The sequence below is a fragment of the Gigantopelta aegis genome, chromosome 13 (assembly GCF_016097555.1).
Source record: "Gigantopelta aegis isolate Gae_Host chromosome 13, Gae_host_genome, whole genome shotgun sequence".
In the NCBI taxonomy this organism is placed as follows: Eukaryota; Metazoa; Mollusca; class Gastropoda; order Neomphalida; family Peltospiridae; genus Gigantopelta; species Gigantopelta aegis.
Genome location: NC_054711.1, coordinates 14,125,930 through 14,145,471, shown reverse-complemented (window position 1 = coordinate 14,145,471; position 19,542 = coordinate 14,125,930). Strand labels below are relative to the sequence as shown.

General features: G+C 37.2%; 2 protein-coding genes across 2 annotated transcripts; one reads left to right on the top strand and one right to left on the bottom strand.

Moving 5' to 3' along the window:
* Positions 1-6,864: 6,864 nt before the first annotated feature.
* Positions 6,865-15,090, bottom strand: LOC121387157 (multiple epidermal growth factor-like domains protein 10). Its single transcript, XM_041518183.1, has 7 exons — positions 15,025-15,090; positions 14,649-14,670; positions 11,599-11,742; positions 11,060-11,206; positions 9,797-9,940; positions 7,892-7,991; positions 6,865-7,422 (listed from the first exon to the last, which is right to left on the bottom strand). Exons 1-7 carry the CDS (start codon positions 15,088-15,090, stop codon positions 7,221-7,223), a joined length of 825 nt encoding a protein of 274 aa, XP_041374117.1. The 3' UTR covers positions 6,865-7,220.
* A 376-nt stretch (positions 15,091-15,466) lies between these two features.
* On the top strand, positions 15,467-16,090 carry LOC121387156. The gene has a single exon (XM_041518182.1). It carries the CDS (start codon positions 15,467-15,469, stop codon positions 16,088-16,090), a length of 624 nt encoding a protein of 207 aa, XP_041374116.1.
* The last annotated feature ends 3,452 nt before the right edge of the window (positions 16,091-19,542 follow it).

Below are 19,542 nucleotides of genomic sequence, written 5' to 3'. Positions count from 1 at the left end.
TCAGACATATGGTTAAGGAACACACAGATATTGAGAGAGAAAGCACGCTGTCGCCACTTCATGGGCTACTCTTTTTTTCGATTCGCAGCAAGGGATCATTTATATACTCCATCCCACAGACCAGTATAGCACATACCACGACCATAGATATGCCAGTCGTGGTGCAAATGCTGGAACAAGAAATAGCCCGATGGGCCCACCGACGAGGATCGATTCCAAACCGACCGGGCATCAAGCGAGCGCTTTACTAGTAGGCTACAACCGTATTCCATGAATATTTCTCCTATGCGTTTCTTTTTTGATAGAGTATATATGCATTTTAAACAAAGTACTTGGCGACCTATTTGCCGTATTATACTCATAAACATAATGGAAGGAACATGGAACGGTGCTTGTGTGTGTTTGTATGCGTGTGTGTGTGTAGGTATGTGAGTGTGAGTGTGTTTGTGTGTATACGTGTGTGTATGCGTGTGTGTATGCGTGTATGTGCGTGCGCATATACTAAGTAGCGTATCCAGTGTATTCAAAGTATCACATATTTTAAAATTAGATGTAAGTTACATACTACGTGTATTGACTTCTAAGCAAACGTATTACGGCCACACTCCATAATTTTCGTATGTATTCATAGGCATTTCAATAGCAACTTTACATTGAAAGTTGTTAAGCGGTCTGAAAAAGAACCCTTAAAAAAGACAACAAAAGCCACACAAAAAACCGTCATGTACTAGTTTATTTTGAATATCGAGTAATGGCTGACTGGAGTTAAAGTTTTACAAACTGTTTACAAAAACATGTAGGAAATGTTTTAATTAACGAGGCACTCAACACATTTTATTTACGGTTATATGGCGTCAGACCACACAGATATTGAGAGGGGAAACCCGCTGCGGCCATTTCATGGGCTAGTCTTTTAGATTAGCAGCAAGGGATTATACGCACCGTTCCACAGACAAGATAGTATGGTATATGGAGGATTTGTTGGTACAGTGACTATATTCAATGACGAGATGACAACAATCTATTCAACACTAATTGTTAACGCAATTTGACACCAACCAAAGGAGAAAAGTCAGCACGGCTCACTGCTTAAAAACCTGCATACTACAGAATATTCAAGTCATTTTAAAGTTGCTTTTAATGGTGCAATTATCCATGGCATGGGGCTGGATCTAGACTAGTGATAAAGCGCAGTTTGGGATCGATCTCCGTAGGTGAACCCATTGTTTCCAGACATAAATATATTTTCTTGATAACCTAGTTCAGGTTGTTAGTTAATAATTATGTTCGTGTTTATATGTTCAATTAAGGTCCAAACACGCTGTTCTGGGAACACACCTCAGCTATCTGGGATGTCTGTCCTGGGCAGTGGGTTAGTGGCTAGTGAGAGAGAAGGCGGTAAAGTGGCTTCACACGTACAATTTGAGTCGTAGGATCCGGTACAGTGATACGAACCCAGTACCTATCAGCCTTAAGTCCGATCGCTTATCTTCTACAGCATCGAGGCCGGTGACCGAGCACACGCTTCAAATATTATGTGTCATGGTTTAGACCCCCCCCCCCCCCCCCCCCCCTCATCAAATGAACAGACGTATTTTGATGTTTTCCTATATCCTATACCTTATGTCTCTTCTTTTACAACAGTCTAGGATTGATTCCCTACGGTGGACTCATTACGCTATTTCTTGTTACAACCAGTGTAACAAATGTTGTGGTGTGTACTATTATGTATGTGAGTGGTGCTTATAAAATAACACTTGCTGCTATAATAAAAAAGAGTAGCCCATGGTGTGGCGACAGCGGGTTTCCTCTCTCATCATCTGTGTTCCTTAACCGAAAGTCTGACACCATATAACCGTTAATAAAAATAAGTTGAGTCCTTCGTTAAATAAATAATTTCTTCCTTCCCTTTTGTGCCACATCTGTTATAACAAAAACCGTCCAGATAGCTCAGATGTGTGAGCCCAAGACAGGGTGTTCGAACCTTAATTGGATATATGCACGGAAATAAGTATAAATGAAAATGAAATCCAGGTAGCGTAAAACGTGATGTGTTATATGTCATTCAGTAAACTTCCCTCTCCATCCCATTGTGAAATAAATTCCTTCTATTGCATGCACACAAAAGAAATTTATGTAACCCATTATTGACGTGTAATGTTGCTGTATCGAGAGTGTGTTTACCCATATTTACAAGGCTGCTTCTGGGCCAAGTGACACTAAGAGTGCCTCGTACAAGAATAGCCGATTGTGTGAAGCCAGACGCTATGACTTCACCTGTTGCGACGCAAACGGCTATATTATCATACCAGACACATCTATCGTGTGGTAGGAGCGGAACGTAGCCCAGTGGTAAAACGTCCGTCTGATGCGAAGTCGGGTTTGGGCTCGATTCCCGCCAGTGGCCTCATTTGGGCTATTACTCGTTGCAACCAGTGCACCACGTCTGGTACAGCAAAGGTCGAGGTATGTATTATCCTGCCTGTGGGATGGTGCATATAAAATATTCATTGCTACTAATGGAAATAGGTAAGTTTAAATCGTCGAGTGTTATCTATTTCTACTGTCATAAACATACAAGACGGAGTGTGTGTGTGTGGGGGGGGGGGGGGACACGCGCAGGGGGCAACTGCCCCCTCTCCTAGTGCTAAAGAATGTCCTCAAATTAGGGCAAAGACGATAGAAATATTCCAAATGAGCTGGCCTGAAACCTTTTCACCATGTATTTTCATAATTCCGTCCACACTTGTTATGCAGACACTGGCAGTGTCCTAATTGTTGTCCTACTATGGATACCTACAGCGGATACCAGTGTATTTAAAACTATTTGTTTCCATTCTGTATTTACACCCTGAACACACAGACGAATGCATATAAATCCAAACCGTGACATAAACACGCAACCAAAAGAGTCAACCCCGTTAAGTTCAATGTTTAAACACAAAGTCATGTATGTTACAATATCATACATTTGTTATTATTCTTCACAATATTTGCGATTGAAATATTGATTTATTAATAATCTGTAAGTTGGTACCGTGTAGCTCGACTGGCAGCAAGCTAGGAGCACGTATATGTCAAGTAGTCCCATCCCGAAATGGAAATACTGCGGCTTCAAGATTCATTTCATCATCATCCATGTTTGTAATGTCGAACAAAAATGCCTTTGTCTCTGTGTAAAATGTTTGTGGCTTTAATAATAATAATAATAATAAAAAAAACCTGTAAGTTATTATTTGAATTTTCATTTGATCCAGCAGTTTGCTACATCGCGGTGGTGTTAACATATTCAGCACATACACGTACTTGGGTACAGAAGTGGGATGTCTGGAAAATTAGCAACGTGATATAAACATTGTGTGACCGGCCTCGGTGGCGACGTGGTTGGACCATCGGTCTACAGGCTGGTAGGTACTGGGTTCGGATCCCAATCGAGGCATGGGATTTTTAATCCAGATACCGACTCCAAACCCTGAGTGAGTGCTCCGCAATGCTCAATAGGTAGGTGTAAACCACTTGCACCGACCAGTGATCCATAACTGGTTCAACAAAGGCCATGGTTTGTGCTATCCTGTTTGTGGGAAGCGCAAATAAAAGATCCCTTGCTGCCTATCGTAAAAAGAGTAGCATATGTGGCGACAGCGGGTTTCCTCTAAAAACAGTGCCATAATGACCATATGTTTGACGTCTAATAGCCGATGATAAGATAAAAGATCAGTATGCTCTACTGGCGTTGTTAAATAAAATAAACTTTACTTTTTTAAACATTGTGTGGACTCCATGAATATCGACATCAATTGCTTAAAAAAAAAAAACATTTGTATAACACTGCAACTTAGTGTGCATTCTCATTCGCTGTAACTAGGGTCTGTCCACTTAAAAACAACTATTTGTATAACAATGTAATGCTACAACTTCGCGTTGTGATACAGGTAGATCAGGCACTCGTTGGGTTGACCTATTTAAGTCATTCTGTATTGTATCACATAGTTCTTTATCATCGTTGGTCGATTCAGTAGGCATTTACTGTGCGTCAAGTATGATGTCTTCTAATATTACATTATTCAATGAAATACCCATTGCGTTTTAGTATATCTGAGACCAATGAAAGTGTGACTAGTTTAGTTACCCGAATAAAACTTTATGCGTCACCTACATCTATCGTGTGTCTTACGTTTGCTTTAAATTAGATGACCCAGAACCAGTGTTTGCTCACACTTATTTGTTTTTGTTTGTATTCAGTCTGGCCGCGATGTGATACAATATTCAAGTTATTTCTATTTGTCGTATCCTGTGTGGGATTTTGTGGACAGAGCCGTAACATTTATGGTGGAGGCGAAGGACGGATTGTAGCTCAGAAAAACGCTCGCTTGATGCGCGGTCTGTTTAGCATCGATCTCCGTCGGTGGGGAAATTGCGCTATTTCTCATTCTAGCCAGTGCACCACGACTGGTATATCAAAGGCTGTGGTATGTGCTATCCTGTCTGTGGGATGGTGCATATAAAAGATCCCTTGCTAACAGTGGAATATTTTTAGCGGATTTCCTCTCTAAGAATATACGTCAATTACCAAATATTTATCATCAAAATGCCGATGATTAATATAAAATGTGATCTAGTAGTGTCGTTAAACAAAACAAACCTTTTTGGGGCACCCGTTTTAAAATGATAGAGCAGCCAAACAACCGTGTACAAGTTGCCCTTGGCGGATTCTGTTACGGGCACTAATCATTAGATATATTCAGTACCTAAACCTTTGGAGGATATAGGCACGCAAATAGAGTTTAAAATCTAAGTTATATTTATAAGTATTTTCTTCCAGACTATAAATATATAACACATTATGTGGGTATACAAAATATAACAACAAAAACAATCCCAAAACAACAACAGCAGCTTGGCAGCTAACTGATATATGAACCAGTTTGTAAATGATCAAGATTTCCTTTCATTCATTCTTTATTTCGACCAGGCCATAGCCATCGTTCATGGGATAAATTAAACATAACGTAATATACAGTGTGAGCAAGTTCAAACATTTGACATTTCCAGTGGGAGCACAAAGTAATAACGAAATGATATAATTTTTAAAACAAAATCAAGTGTCCATCGGTAGAAATCGAACCTACATATACACAGACATATATATATATATATAACTACATCATACAATGCTATGAATATAATAGACAAGATTATAAGTTGTAGAAGCATCACGAGGGGTATATGACTTTGTATGTACCCTCTGAGTGTTCGGTTACCCCGACATGTTAAACCATATCATGGGCGTACATAGAATTTTGAAAAGGGGGGTTCCAATACATAGGATTTTGAAAAGGGGGGTTCCAAAATAGATTGCAGAGATATTTGGCATATATTTCTATGTTGAGTAAATATAATAATGTCAGATATATTAAATTATAAAAAAAGCGATTTCAGGGGGGGGGGGGGGGGGGGTCGGGTTCGGTCGAACCCATCGACCCCCCCCCCCCCCCCCATATGTACGCCCATGCATATAGCCAGATAATCAAAATAACGCCAGACAATAATTGTTAACAATTTATTAACGGAGCCGTACCACGCGGACGCGAACGAAACCACTTGCCAGTGATGAAAAATAGTTCCATCGATAAACGAGTTTTTAACTTTAAATATTTGTAATACGAAATTGTCTGAAACAGATATTAATTAAAATAACACTTTTTATAATCTAATTATTGCTTTAGCATTAATTGGGGTGGCTGGAAACTGTTGGAAATTACAGACGGGGTATAAAAGAATTTGGCTCCGCCCACAGGGGTATAAGGGATTTGTCCAACGGCAAACAACCAATGTAATTAAAGAATTGTACATGAAGGCGAGATAACAGATGTTTAACGACACCCCAGCATGAAAAAAAATACATCAGCTATTGGGTGACAAACTGTGGTAAAGGTAAAACATTAACTAATGATCCACAAAATCAGATGATAGTATATGACAACACAAATCCACTGTATGTACTGTTATTCACAATTAGTTCTATATCCTTGCTATTAAGCACACATGTTCAATTAGTAATTCTAGAATTAACGTTTTTAAAAGCAAAAATCATGAACATTTAGCTTAGAGCAGGAGTTAACATAGCACGTACACCAGACCGCGCGTCTATATTCGGTTTCAGTGTGCACTTAAAGTTAAACCGGTTTCATAAATACACCCAAACGAGGGATTAAACTGAGTCTGCCGGTATTCATTGTAGAATGCGTTCAATCACTAAAAATGAGAACAATGTAAAAGTTATAAAAAAACGAGAATAGTTAAGTGATTCAAAACACATTTTATTCTACCTAACCCATATTTACAACTGTTATGTAGGTCACTCACAGGAACGTAATGGTACATGAACATGTATTTACAGTAATGATATTATATTAGTAGCTCGGCTTTTCTCGAGCCCTATCTTGTTTATAGGTGATAAAAGGGCTAAGGCGTGATTAAGTGTTAAAGATACTGTCCTGTGTTTAATGACATTGTAAGGAATGAATGCATGCACGAATGTTTAACGACACCCAGCACGAAAAATACATCGACTATTGGGTGTCAAGACATTGTAAGATGTTTTCAATTACAGTGAAACCTCTCAAAACCGGACCCTCTGTAAACCGGAATTCCCTCAAAACAGTTCGTTTTGCATGGTCCCTTTTTTAAATATATGTGCAGAAGAGAGCCTCTCTAAACCAGATACCTCTTAAAACCGGACTGTTTACTTGGTCATTTGAGTGTCCGATTTAGAGGAGTTTGACTGAAATAATTTCGTTTTAGGAAAGCAAAATTCATTAGGACACAAAATGAAGTTTGAATCTTAAAACAAACACTGGAACGATCAGCAACATATTTAATATACAGACGCTGATATTGTATGCACTCAAATATAGACTAAGAGGTATGTGGCTTTAATCAGAATTTTAAGTAAATAAGGTTTGAGAAGCATACTTTATGTACAAAGTGCTGCTGATTCCAAAACAGCAGTCTTATTGATTCTACGTAAGACAAAATTGCCATATATTTGTTACATGACCATATAATATCTAATAAGCCTCTGAATATTTTATAGTAATATTTTGTTGTCAAGAGCTCGCCAAATACTAATCTCATCAATTTGGCCAATGTTTGGCAAATACAACAACAATCCCAAAAGAAAACAGGATAAAACAAAAACGTATGTCATTTATATGTATCTAAACGCCTGTTATTTTATCATAATCATTCTGTGGCGAGTTCAATACATCGAGCTGTTCATATTCATTGGTTTGGCCTGCATTAACATAGCCACTCCCACTGTCAACGCCACTCGGCTCGGCTTCCGTTCGATCAGGTGACGTGGATGAAATAAATTGACGTGCGACGTTGTTGCGTTGAGAATTCCGACTTCTAAAGTGCCTACAATTATACAAAGAAAAATCTGAACGCTACAGAATCTTTCGTACTGCACAATGTATTGACTGAGCTTAAACTGTTGTATGAATATCAGTAGAACTGACACAACATTGCATTAGCGCATACGATATGTATAATCTGAAATGAAAAAGAAAATGTCTGTCTAGGAAAACGATTAGTGTAGTAGGCTTGCAGCTTCCATGTTTTGCCATTGAAACCCATTGGTATGAACCCAGTAACAGCCATTCTTAAAGCTAATAAACTAAACCATGAAAGAATGAATAAATATGTAACGATACCCCCAGCATACACAGTGTATCTGCTATGGGTAAACAAAGGAAAGTACACGAAAAAAATAGTTTAGAATGGCTGAAACATTACACCTCCGAGACGAGTTATAGTTTATAAAGAAGACATTCATCGTATCTTCGCACAAACGTACATAATTGTTGAATGACACCAAGTTACTTACCACAAAACACTGACAATAAGCAGTACAAATAGTATAGCTGCGACCACGGCAAGAGCAATGATGGTGATAGAATCCCTGTTGTTTTCGGGACCAGTGGCAGCTAGGAAATACACACAGCAATTGGAATCAAGATCAGTCACAATGTATCCTAGTAACAGATGGTGGTAGTGATATCTTTGTTTCTTCAAATTAGGGAAATGCACACACACACGCGCTCGCACATACATGATTTGCATGTTTGGCATATATTTTGTCCCTAACAGATATCTAATTAAAAATGTAACCACTAAAATGTTATGTGAATGTTTTACTTGTATTATACAAGGTTAGTAGTGGTGGCAGCCTTGTTTCTTGAAATGAAGGAAATATGCTGGGTTTTTTTTTCTTTTTCAATGATTTAGCTTACACCATTTTGTCTTTATATTCAACAATGTAACCACTAAAATGGTATGTAAATGTTTCCTGTTTATTTAGATTTCAAACCTGACCATCATTTTGTTATTCAGTTTTCACTGTACAGAAATATACTTAATCAGCATATTGTGCAATCAGTGATGATTGCTAACAGTTCTGTTATGCTTACTGCTAATACTATCACGTGTCAGCAAACTCAGGATGTTGCCATTGTAGGGGGAAACAATATATCGCCAGGGCTATCACGATATGGGTGAATAATTAACAAATAAATAAGTTTTTGATATTATTAAAAGTTATATATTTTTTATATTACAGAATGCAAACATCAATTTCATTTATTAAATATATTTTGGAGGCAAATTTTACTATGTCACCAATATGCATGTCAATACAGTAATGCGACGTTAACACAGGCAACATTAATATAATCTATGTTGATTTAAATAAAGGTTTTGTGTGATCATTTGAAAGTTGCCATTACCACTATTTTACAAGCACCGCAAGCAAAATCGGTTGTTTTGGTCAGTTACCCACTAAAAGTGGAAATGCTATTTTTAATCAACGTCAGTTCAATAACGCAGATTACCAATGGATTCTTTGAGTTTGGCAGTTAAATGACCATATAACTATGTGAAAAGGAATGGCGTGTTGGATATGGCACCATGAATCATTGCATACAGGTATACATTTTAAGTAAATACTGCAATTTCCATATCAATTGTTTGTGCCTAAGTGACTATGGCAGTTGTCAGCGTTTAAATTCATAGTTTTGAAATTAATTTGCCTGCGAAGGCCAATACAACCTTTGGTGGTGTTAGTCAGCAGGATACTGCCATAAGACACAATGTATAGAGTATGTTCGCAAAACTTCATAACTTTAATTAACATACACTCTCAAGCTACAAAATATTTGTTCTTGTGTCATATCCCCTCCATACTCGCCCAACTCCTCTTGTGGAATATTAATTGGAAGATTTGTTTCTACATGTCGCACTGATATTGTCTAACCATAATGGCCAAACAAGTTCATATTCACTTTATTTTTCAATAACGGAAATGCTGAACTCTCCCAATAAAATAGTCAACATCTCGACAAAGAGAATAGCAAATACTGACGCTTGACTGATTTGTTTGGTTCAATACTATGTGTTGATATTGTTAAAGCATATAGATCAAATTTCTTGTCTATCTATCCATCTATGTATGTGTCTGTCTATCTATCTATCTATCTATCTATCTATCTATCTATATTTATGTCTGTCTGTGTATATATACTATCTATCTATCTATCTATCTATCTATCTATATTTATGTCTGTCTGTGTATATATATAGGGAGGGCAAAATGTTTTAATGCGATGTACATTTTAATTTCATTAATACACCTCACAAATATTATATTCAAAAATGTAAACCTGTCAAATATATTTGACATTCATAAAAACAAATCGTGACAAATGAACACATTCCCATTGTAATTATTTCATACCTGTACAGTCGATTCCGTTGTAGTTGTTCTCACATTCTCCTCCACACGATCCGTCAAGACGATTACAGCTGACTGCTTTATTCAGGCAATGTCTCCTGTAACATTTAAATACACAACCAGGACCATACGAACTATCGTCACATTCTAAACAGAAAAAAATATAAAATGTATACATTAAAGAAATTGCATATCAAATACGTTTACATTTACTGGAATTGTTTGGCTTTTAACCACAGTATGACCATCAATATCCAAATAACATTGGGAATATACCTGGTTAACCGTGAGCAATTAATTCAATTTAAATTATCAGTTACTATGTTTACTAGTTTATTTTCAGGAAAATAAACCTTTTCTTGACAGAATGAAAATACGACATCGAAATCATTGCGTATAATGTACTAAAAGGTATTTATCCAGATATATTACATCTCTTCTAACACCAATATCTGAAACATCCACTGGCAATTACAAAGTTCAGTTGCCAAGGTCACACACTGCACTATATAAAAGGTCATTAAGTTACTCGGGTGTACAGATAAGGATACAATTCCGCTTGATACTATTCACCAAACGTCAGTTACGAGCTTCCAACAAAACTTGAAGCAATACCATGAAAGTCTACTTGGTTGTATAGTTGTGGGTTTTTTGTTTCTTTGGGTTTTGTTTAATTTTTGTATGTTTAGTGTGTCTAATGTTAATATTGCACATTTAACAGGTGTCTGTCAAATAAGAGGTTTAAAATATATTATTATAAGTAGTACTGTTTTATAGTTTCGTAGTTTAGGATTGTTTTATGTGTATCTCTAGCAACGTCTTTTGCATACACTTATTGCAGTAGTGTAGTATATACATCTATTTATTATTTCCCTTACCAATGTTTCAACGCATTGCGGAGGGCCCGGTGGAAGATTAGCTTGTGTTAAACCTGTGACCCTCGTTAAATAAAGTTATTATTATTATTGAAAAAGAAAGGTAAATTAATTTGGTTACATTTGCGACTAACAGTTTGTGCATCTGAGGTATTAACCAGATGAATTACACAGAAAAATTGAATCTGACTATAATGGACAGTTAGACCTCAGTAATATAAATAACCTCCAGTGCTACATGCTGCTATGATTGGCAGGTACACCGCTCACCTTAGACCATGATGCAACATGGTTACTCACTGTGAACAATAAATGCTATCCAAAACTTTCGAAGCATATTTGGATTAGGTGGTCAACTAAAATGATTAATAGTTACAAACGTTTCACTTACTCTCAGTGCAATTTGCATTCGTCCAGCCTGGCTGACAGCCATCTTGACAAACCCCATCTTGGACATCACAGCTTGACTTGTCTCCCTTACAGTGCCGTTCAGTACAACTGAACAAGCAGCTAGATCCAAACGTATGGTGTCGACATTCTGTAGATATACAAGCCATGATCCAGTATTTTTTACTGAACATTTAATCATAGTTGTAAGTGAAATAATCCAATGTTGTGCTGTGGTTTACATGTTGGTATTGTATATTTAAACACTGCGTGTGTAACGCGTTGGTGTAGAATAGGATATGCCAAATAACAATCAAATAAGTCAATACTGTGGTTAATTATGTGTTATTAGATCCCACAGCCTCGATACAACGAGACAAAGAGGATAATAAACGACTTAACAGTTGGTATTACGTTTACGTCTCGAATGAAACGTTTTTCACTCATTACGAACTTTAGCGAGTGGCAACTGGTAATTGTTAACGACATAAAGGAGGCGCCCGATAATTATACAATGTTATTAAAAAAATGCATTACACATACCTGTGATACAGTCTGGTAACTCCCAGCCTTTCAAGCAGCCATTGACACATTCTCCATTATTTCTGTCACACGTCGAGTTTCCAGAACATTTTCTCTCCTCACAGGACACGTTACAGTTGTAACCGTATTTTCCAGACAGACAAACTGAAAACAGCAAAGAACGAAAAGAAATTGGTTTAACGACACATCTACGTATTTTATACATACCGCCTTGTAATGAGTATTTATACTCCTTCTTCGATTATAATGAGAAAAACATGATGCAGCTGAGCAACATACTGTCCCTTAACCATCCCCCAATAAAACACTCAAAGAAACAAACAAGCAACCATTAAACAATCCAAACCAAACAAACAAACAACATAAAAACAAGTAAAACATGCGGCAAAGCATACACAATTTCCTGTGTTTTAAGGTAACACAAATACTTATTAAATACGATTTGGATAATGTAATGTGTATCAATATAATACACCTACATAACAGACCTACCGTATATAGATATTGACGCAGCAAACACCAAAGTTATACAAGCTAATGACATGCGTAATGTGGGTAATATCTTGAATACATACTCGTTGTACAATCTGCTATGTGTAATATCCTGAATACATACTCGTTGTACATCTACTGATATTGTAATATCGTGAATACATACTCGTTGCACAATCTACTATGTGTAACGTGTGCAGTGTCTTGAATATATATTGTTATACAATCTTTTGATATGTGTAATGTGTGTAATATCTTGAATACATACTCATAGTAAACTCTACTGGCATTATATGTCTTATAGGGAGCCCACGGTCTAATATTGAATACATACTCGTAGTACAATCTTCACTCTGATATCCTAGATCACAGCCATTGTCACATTTTCCAGTTACGTGATCACAAGACGAGGTTCCAACACATTTTCGCTTACTGCAAGTGTTTGCACACTGCAAACCATATGTAAAGTTTGCACATTTTGAAAAAGTAATAAACACAGACCTCTTGCGATAATGTGAATAAATGGAACTATTCTGAATTTGTAACCAGTAAGATATACATCAAATTAGTCTACTCAAATGCAATACATCTGACTGTGAAAAAACCCCCAAAGCAAACACTTCACAACAAACACTCAAGTATAAAACATCTTATAAAACATTATATTTATATATTCATTTTGGATTAACATTTATGTTGATGTGTATTGTATTGTTGGGAAATAAATTTATATTTACGAAATTATAGAATGTCAGAACGTATATTAAACTATTACACACATTGGAATTACCGTCATATATTGGAAGGGAAACAAAATATAATTGTAATAACTTATATGTGTTCTCTTCACGAACTACATCTTTACATTCTGGGGATAATCTATACTGATAGGCATAAACAACGCAATGCACATGTATATATAAGTATGCAGACAAATGACATATTGGTAAAAACTGTAAGTGAAATAGGATTTTGTTCAAATCAGAAAAGAATGGAATAAAATGAGTTTTCGGCAAAAAGCACAACCTGGGTGTTTATTGCAACAACACAGCATTGCATATGTAAATCGTTTTCCTTGCTCTCGTCTCCCTATAATGACAATAATTGTGTGTGTTTTCTGTGTTTTCTGTGTTTTCTCTATTTTGTTAATATGCCACTGTAAGTAATGTTAAACACATTGCTGTTTTATTGCCAAAAACCTAGTTATGTTTGGGTTTTTTTGTTTTTTTTAAACCACATTTTATGAAATAAAATTCCCAGTTTAAACAATATTTTCTTTCAGTTGTTACCAATATACCATTTGTCTGCATGTCAGTATAGATGCCATAATACTTCTATAAGATAAGATCAGCATTATTTATGCCTCTTTGTATATTTCATACAACCTATAGTCCTTCCCCACAGGGAACGCCGTTTTCAACTATGGAATTTACTAAAAGTCATTTATTTCTGAGCCGATTGTTTTCCAAATTGTTTTGGCATTTCCAAACACCTTTAGTTTTCTGCTTATGTGAAACCAAACTGAACTTATTTACTAAAATCATTCTTGTGGGAGGGTGGGACAGCTTATATACTAAGACTTTGTCCATTTTTGATCTAGATCACTCTCAGTGGATCTCGATAGACACAATTTAAAAATTGTTTTCCATTTGACCAATCGGCAATCGTGTAAATCGTGAATGAAGAAATGTCAGACTTGGATTCATCAGAAGGGCTTTAGGAGTGTTACACCGTTTCTGCAAAAATTCAAAGTGCCCCACAATGGCAGTAGTGTTTCTCCTGAACACAGAAAGGTTGTATCATCCTAGGAAGTGACAGTCCACCTACAGACAAAACGCACCCAAGTGCTTCACGGTAGCTGTCACAATCTTGTGGAAACATCTCTTTGACTCCGGTGCAGGAGTTATACAATTTCCAGTAGGGGATCTCCTTGGAATGGCTGTTCTCCTGTGGGCGGGATACTAGATGGAGATTCATGGAATCAACCACTATTTTGCCAAATGTCCATTCGAATCTGCATTGTGCGGAAAAACGGACCTGGTCATGAGTTACGTCCTTGTTGTTCAGATTTGGCATAGATACGAATTGTGACAATGCCTATGGTAACGTTTTGTTTTTCTTTTTTAGGGAGTCCCAGTGAAGTTATATTATTTTAGCACAGAAGGTCTGATATATTGTCAGTCGCATGCTTCTGGAGGAACATTGCCTTTTTTAGTGAATGTTAGTGTACTTTGGACTACTGTGGGTGTCCTTTTGATTCAGCACTCCATTGCTATGGGAAAAAAACCCATACAAACAAAACAAATAGTGTAGCCAACTTAGTTAAATCGTTACTCGATTACAGAATGAAAGCAGCTCATATCAGATCTATATTAAGTGCAAGTACGTTCTAGTTTGAATCTGGGTGAGTAATTTTTGTAGATACAAATAATATAGTTGGTATGATAGGCTAATTATCATTGTATTGTGTTTGATATCATATGGATGAATCCTTTACTGCGTTTAAGACAACATTATTTCTGTACAGAATATGTTAACATATTTAGACTACATCTTACCCTTTGTACAGTCTGGTTTCTTCTATCACATGACGACTTACTGCATTAATACCATGCATAATACAATCCTTAATTAACCCATTTTGACTAAGTGAAGTTTAAATAGTATCGGACATTGATAGAAATTAAAAGTGCCAACTTGACAGAATCAAAGCAACATTCTATCAAAAGTATATAAGGGAACTTTGATTAACCAATGTTTGTTTTCATAACTAAGAAACAAGTTTGAAATCTAGATGAACTAACTCACTTCTCTGATTAACCCCTTGTCTTATACAGGGACATCCCCTGCGTGTGCTGTAAATTCACCGTGGTGCAGGGGTGTAGCATTCTCTTTGAGAATGGCCAATACAGCACAACTCCCCTTTTGGGTCACCTTGTTGACCGTGAGGTGCATCTCGTAATGCTGGATGACGGGATCCTGGTGGTTGAGTTGGGACATATCTACAGGTATGTTTTCTGGCAACACATCACTTTTGCCTGGAGTTCAGCCAGACGGGTGGTCAGGGAGGCCCGACCTGATCAATCGGCTGGTCACGCCAAACTTGAGAGCAAATATCCTTTGTTTTGTTTATTTTTGTCAAGAAAAAACATTGTTTCAATGGTCATTTGTATTTGTTGCTCTTTGGGAGGTTGCTAGGGTCAATCAGGTGATTTGATTTTTTATTGCCTGAGTATATCAACCATGTATCCCTGGCATGAATGTCTGCTGGTTATCCGCAACATCATGTCCCCTTGTTAGACTCCGTGGTGGGTGAGGACATGGTTGATGAATATTTGAGCTCTTATTATGGCTAAACACAGCGTAATTACTTCTGATGGGGCCCTCAAGCGGGTCCACACCGAGATTTCGGACTCTTGAGTCTACGAATTTGAATGTAAACAAATCCAAGGTAATTTCTGGCAAAACTTGGCCACGGTTCCTTGTTATCGGATCATCCGTAGATGGGGCCTTGCGGAAATTATCTCCATTTGCTATTGAAAAGGGTTTACAAGGGCTAGCTGGAGAGCTGAAAACAATCAAGAAACTGCGGAATGGCTCTGTGTTGGTGGAGTGCGCTACTGAGAGTCATTCTAAGAATCTTCTTAAATCGAAATTCTTATGCAATGTGCCATTTGAGGTTTCACCACATTCCTCCCTTAATTCTTCTAAGGAAGTGATCCATTGTAGAGACTTGGAGGGAGTAAGAGAGGACGAGATTTGTACAAATCTTGCCTCACAGGATGTTGTGTTGCTCAAACGAATAAGTGTTCATCGGAATAATGACCTTGTTCCGACAAACACTTTGGTTTTGACGTTTAATGCGCCAACTCTCCCAAAATCGACACAAGCAGGATATTTAAACATACCTGTTGTACCTGTCATACCCAATCCTTTGAGATGCTTTAAGTGTCAAAAGTTTAGTCATGGGCAGAATACATGTCGTAACAGGTTGACATGAGCAAGGAATATCAAAATGATATGGTATGTACAAACTGCAACGGCCAACATGTTGCTTATTCACGCGAATGTCCAAGGCTCACATACAGAGTAGACAGAGTAGGAAATGATCTTGGAGAACGTTTGTCCCCAAGTTGAATTCACAAACAGCAGTAAAATCTGTCTCGAATAGGATCCGTAAAATCAAAGGTAAATAATCCAGTAATACAGTTCATCATTTGTCTGTCAATGATACGGATGTTACATCTCATCGTGCTATTGCCAGTGCATTGGCAGACAACGTTTCTCATAACGTTCAGTACAGATGCATTTACATCTGTTAGAAGTAAAGATGAACAGCAGTCCATTAATATTTTCATCTGAAAATGCTTACATGTACAACAGGCGTTTCTCTATGGAGGAATTGCAGGATGCTCTTAGTAGAGCCCATGATACTTCAGTAGGGCCAGATGAAATTCCTTATCAGTTATTGAAACATTTAAGGATCCAACCAGTCCTACTAGTTATCGCCATATCGCTTTGACAAGTTGCATTTGTAAAACCATGGAACGAATGATCAATCATAGACTTGTCTGGTATCTTGAATCACATAAATTGCGTACTAACGTGCAATGTGGGTTCAGATCTAGACGTAGCATGGTTGATCATCTTGTTAGGTTTGAAACGTTTTATAGGGAAGTTTTCATCTGTAATCAGCACTTGATTTCAGTGTTTTTTGATTTGGAGAAAGCGTATGATACCACGTGGAAGTATGGGATTTTAAACGACCTCCATGGCATGGGGACTAAGAGATCGAGTTCCTGTTTTTATTACTCAACTTTTAAAAGATATATCTTTTAAAGTCCGGGTGGGGTCGACTTTGTCCAACATTCACCCACAGGAGATGCGTGTGCCTCAAGGTAGTAACCTGTTGGTAACTTTATTTTCTGCTAAAATTAACAACATCATCCAGTGTTTAACACCTGGTGTAGAATGAATGAATGAATGAATGAATGAATGAATGAATGAATGAATGAATGAATGAATGTTTAACGACACCCCAGCACGAAAAATACATCGGCTATTGGGTGTCAAACTATGGTAATGCAAATAAATAAAGTGATGATCAATATAAAAATTCAAGGTTTAAACAAAAACAGTGTAAAGAACTGTGCAAAAATACAAATACAAATATCACAGAATTTTACGGACACCGAATTTTACTCTAAACTTCAATTTGTGCTGTATTGGCCATTCTCAAAGAGAATGTTACACCCCTGCACCACGGTGAGGTTACAGCACGCGCAGGGGACCTGGTGTGGATTGCTCGTTATATGTCGATGATTTTCAGATTTGCTGTCGATCGTCCAATATGAGTATCATTGAATGTAAGTTGCAGCTTTGTTTGAATAAACTTCATCAATGGGCAACTGACATTGGCGTTAGATTCTCAAGGGCAAAAACGGTGTGTATGCATATCGGCCAGAAAATAGGTCTCCACTTAGATCCACAGTTGTTTCTGGACAAAAATCCAATTCCAGTTGTGGGGGAGACCAACTTTCTGGGGGTTACCTTTGACAGGAAGTTATATTTTGTGTCCCATCTTAAATATGTTAAAAAGAAGGGCTTAAAAGCTCTCAATGTTTTAAAAGTTATTGGTAATACTGAATGGGGAGCACACTGAAAGGTTATGCTCCGTCTGCATAGATCTCTTGAAAGATCAAAACTAGATTATGGATGCATTGTATATGGTTCAGCACGCAAGTCTTACTTGCATATGCTAGATCCTATACACAACCAGGGACATAGGCTTTGGCTTGGTGCATTTAGAACATCTCTTGTAGAGGGCCTGTACGTTGATGCACACAAACCTTGTTTGGGTGCTAGACGTGCAAAGTTTTCTCTGCAATATGCTACCCAGATTAAATCTTTACCAACGCATCCTACACATAATGAGGTGTTTGACAACAACTATAAGAAATTGTTTGATGCAAGGCCAAATGCTATTCGTACATTTGGTCTTCAAATTCAGCGGTTTTTATCGCTTTCCAACATTGATTTAACTGACACTTTGGAAACTCCTTCATATTTTGTTTTACCACCTTGGTGTATTACACCACCTAAAATTGGGTTTGATCTTTCGCATCTGAAGAAAGTTCGTACAGATTCTGTTGTTTATAAACCGTTGTTCATGGAAATTCCAAGACAAGTACCGTGATTACATTCCTCTGTATACAGACGGATCACATGAAGGGAATTATGCGGCTTGTGCTACAGGTTTTCCATCTGACAGAACACTTTCCATGACTCGGCATCAATTTGTAGTGCTGAAGTTTGGGCAGTCATTAAAGCCTTGGAAGAAACAAAGGATTCTAGTGGATCCAAATTTATTATTTTTACCCACTCACTTTTGTGTCTCCAAGCTTTGTGTAATATGAAGCTGGACCATCCCTTAATTGGGATGGTGATACGAAAGTGTGTCATTTTATCCTTTGCCAATAAAGATATTGTATTTTGCCGGATGCCCAGTCATGTTGTCATCAGGGGTAATGAAAAGGCAGATTCAGCTGCCAGTCTGCTTTGGATTTGCCTCATGCCAGGGTTGGTGTGCCTTATGCGATTTTATATTGTATTAACCAATTTATCTTTTCGACGTGGCAATATGATTGGGACGGTGCAATTGTGAACAAGCTTCATTCTATTAAGCCAGTCTTGGGAGAGTGGCAGTCCTCCTATAGACAGTGCAGGAAGGATGAAATAGTATTTTGTCGCGGTCGCATCGGTCATACATACTTGACCCATTCATTTATTTTGAAGAAGGATCCTCCACCTCAGTGTGAATACTGTCAGTGTACTCTGACGGTGTACCACATTTTGGTGGATTGTATGTATTTGAAAGAAACTCGAAAAGGTATATTTGGTCAGAGAAATGTGATGGAATCATTTCGATTCCATCCAGAACTTATTGTACAGTTTCTACATGATACTGCCTTTTACTCTAATTGTTTTATTTAATCGGTCTGTGATATTTGTATTTTTGCACATTTCTTTACACTGTCATTTAATTTAACTGTTGAATTTTTATATAACTGTTGATCATAAAAAATATGTTTTTGCATTTACAATAGTTTGACACCCAATACCCGATGTATTGTTCGTGCTGGGATGTCGTTAACATTAATTCATTCATTAATACATTAATTCTATAGGGACATAGTTTTGGTGTCGGATGGAAATTATATTTTGATGTCAGATGGAAATAAAATGTCATGCATTTCATTAGTTTAATTTTAATGAGCACGTTATACCACAGCTAGATATGCATTTTAAAGCGCATTATTAATAATTATATTTATTAACAAATGACAGTCTACACTTTTAAATATGTCCCCTGCTAAAAAGTGTCTTTTTTCTGTGTTTTTTTTTAATACAAGTGTCTTGCTTAGAATATTAATGTTTGTACACCATGTGTTT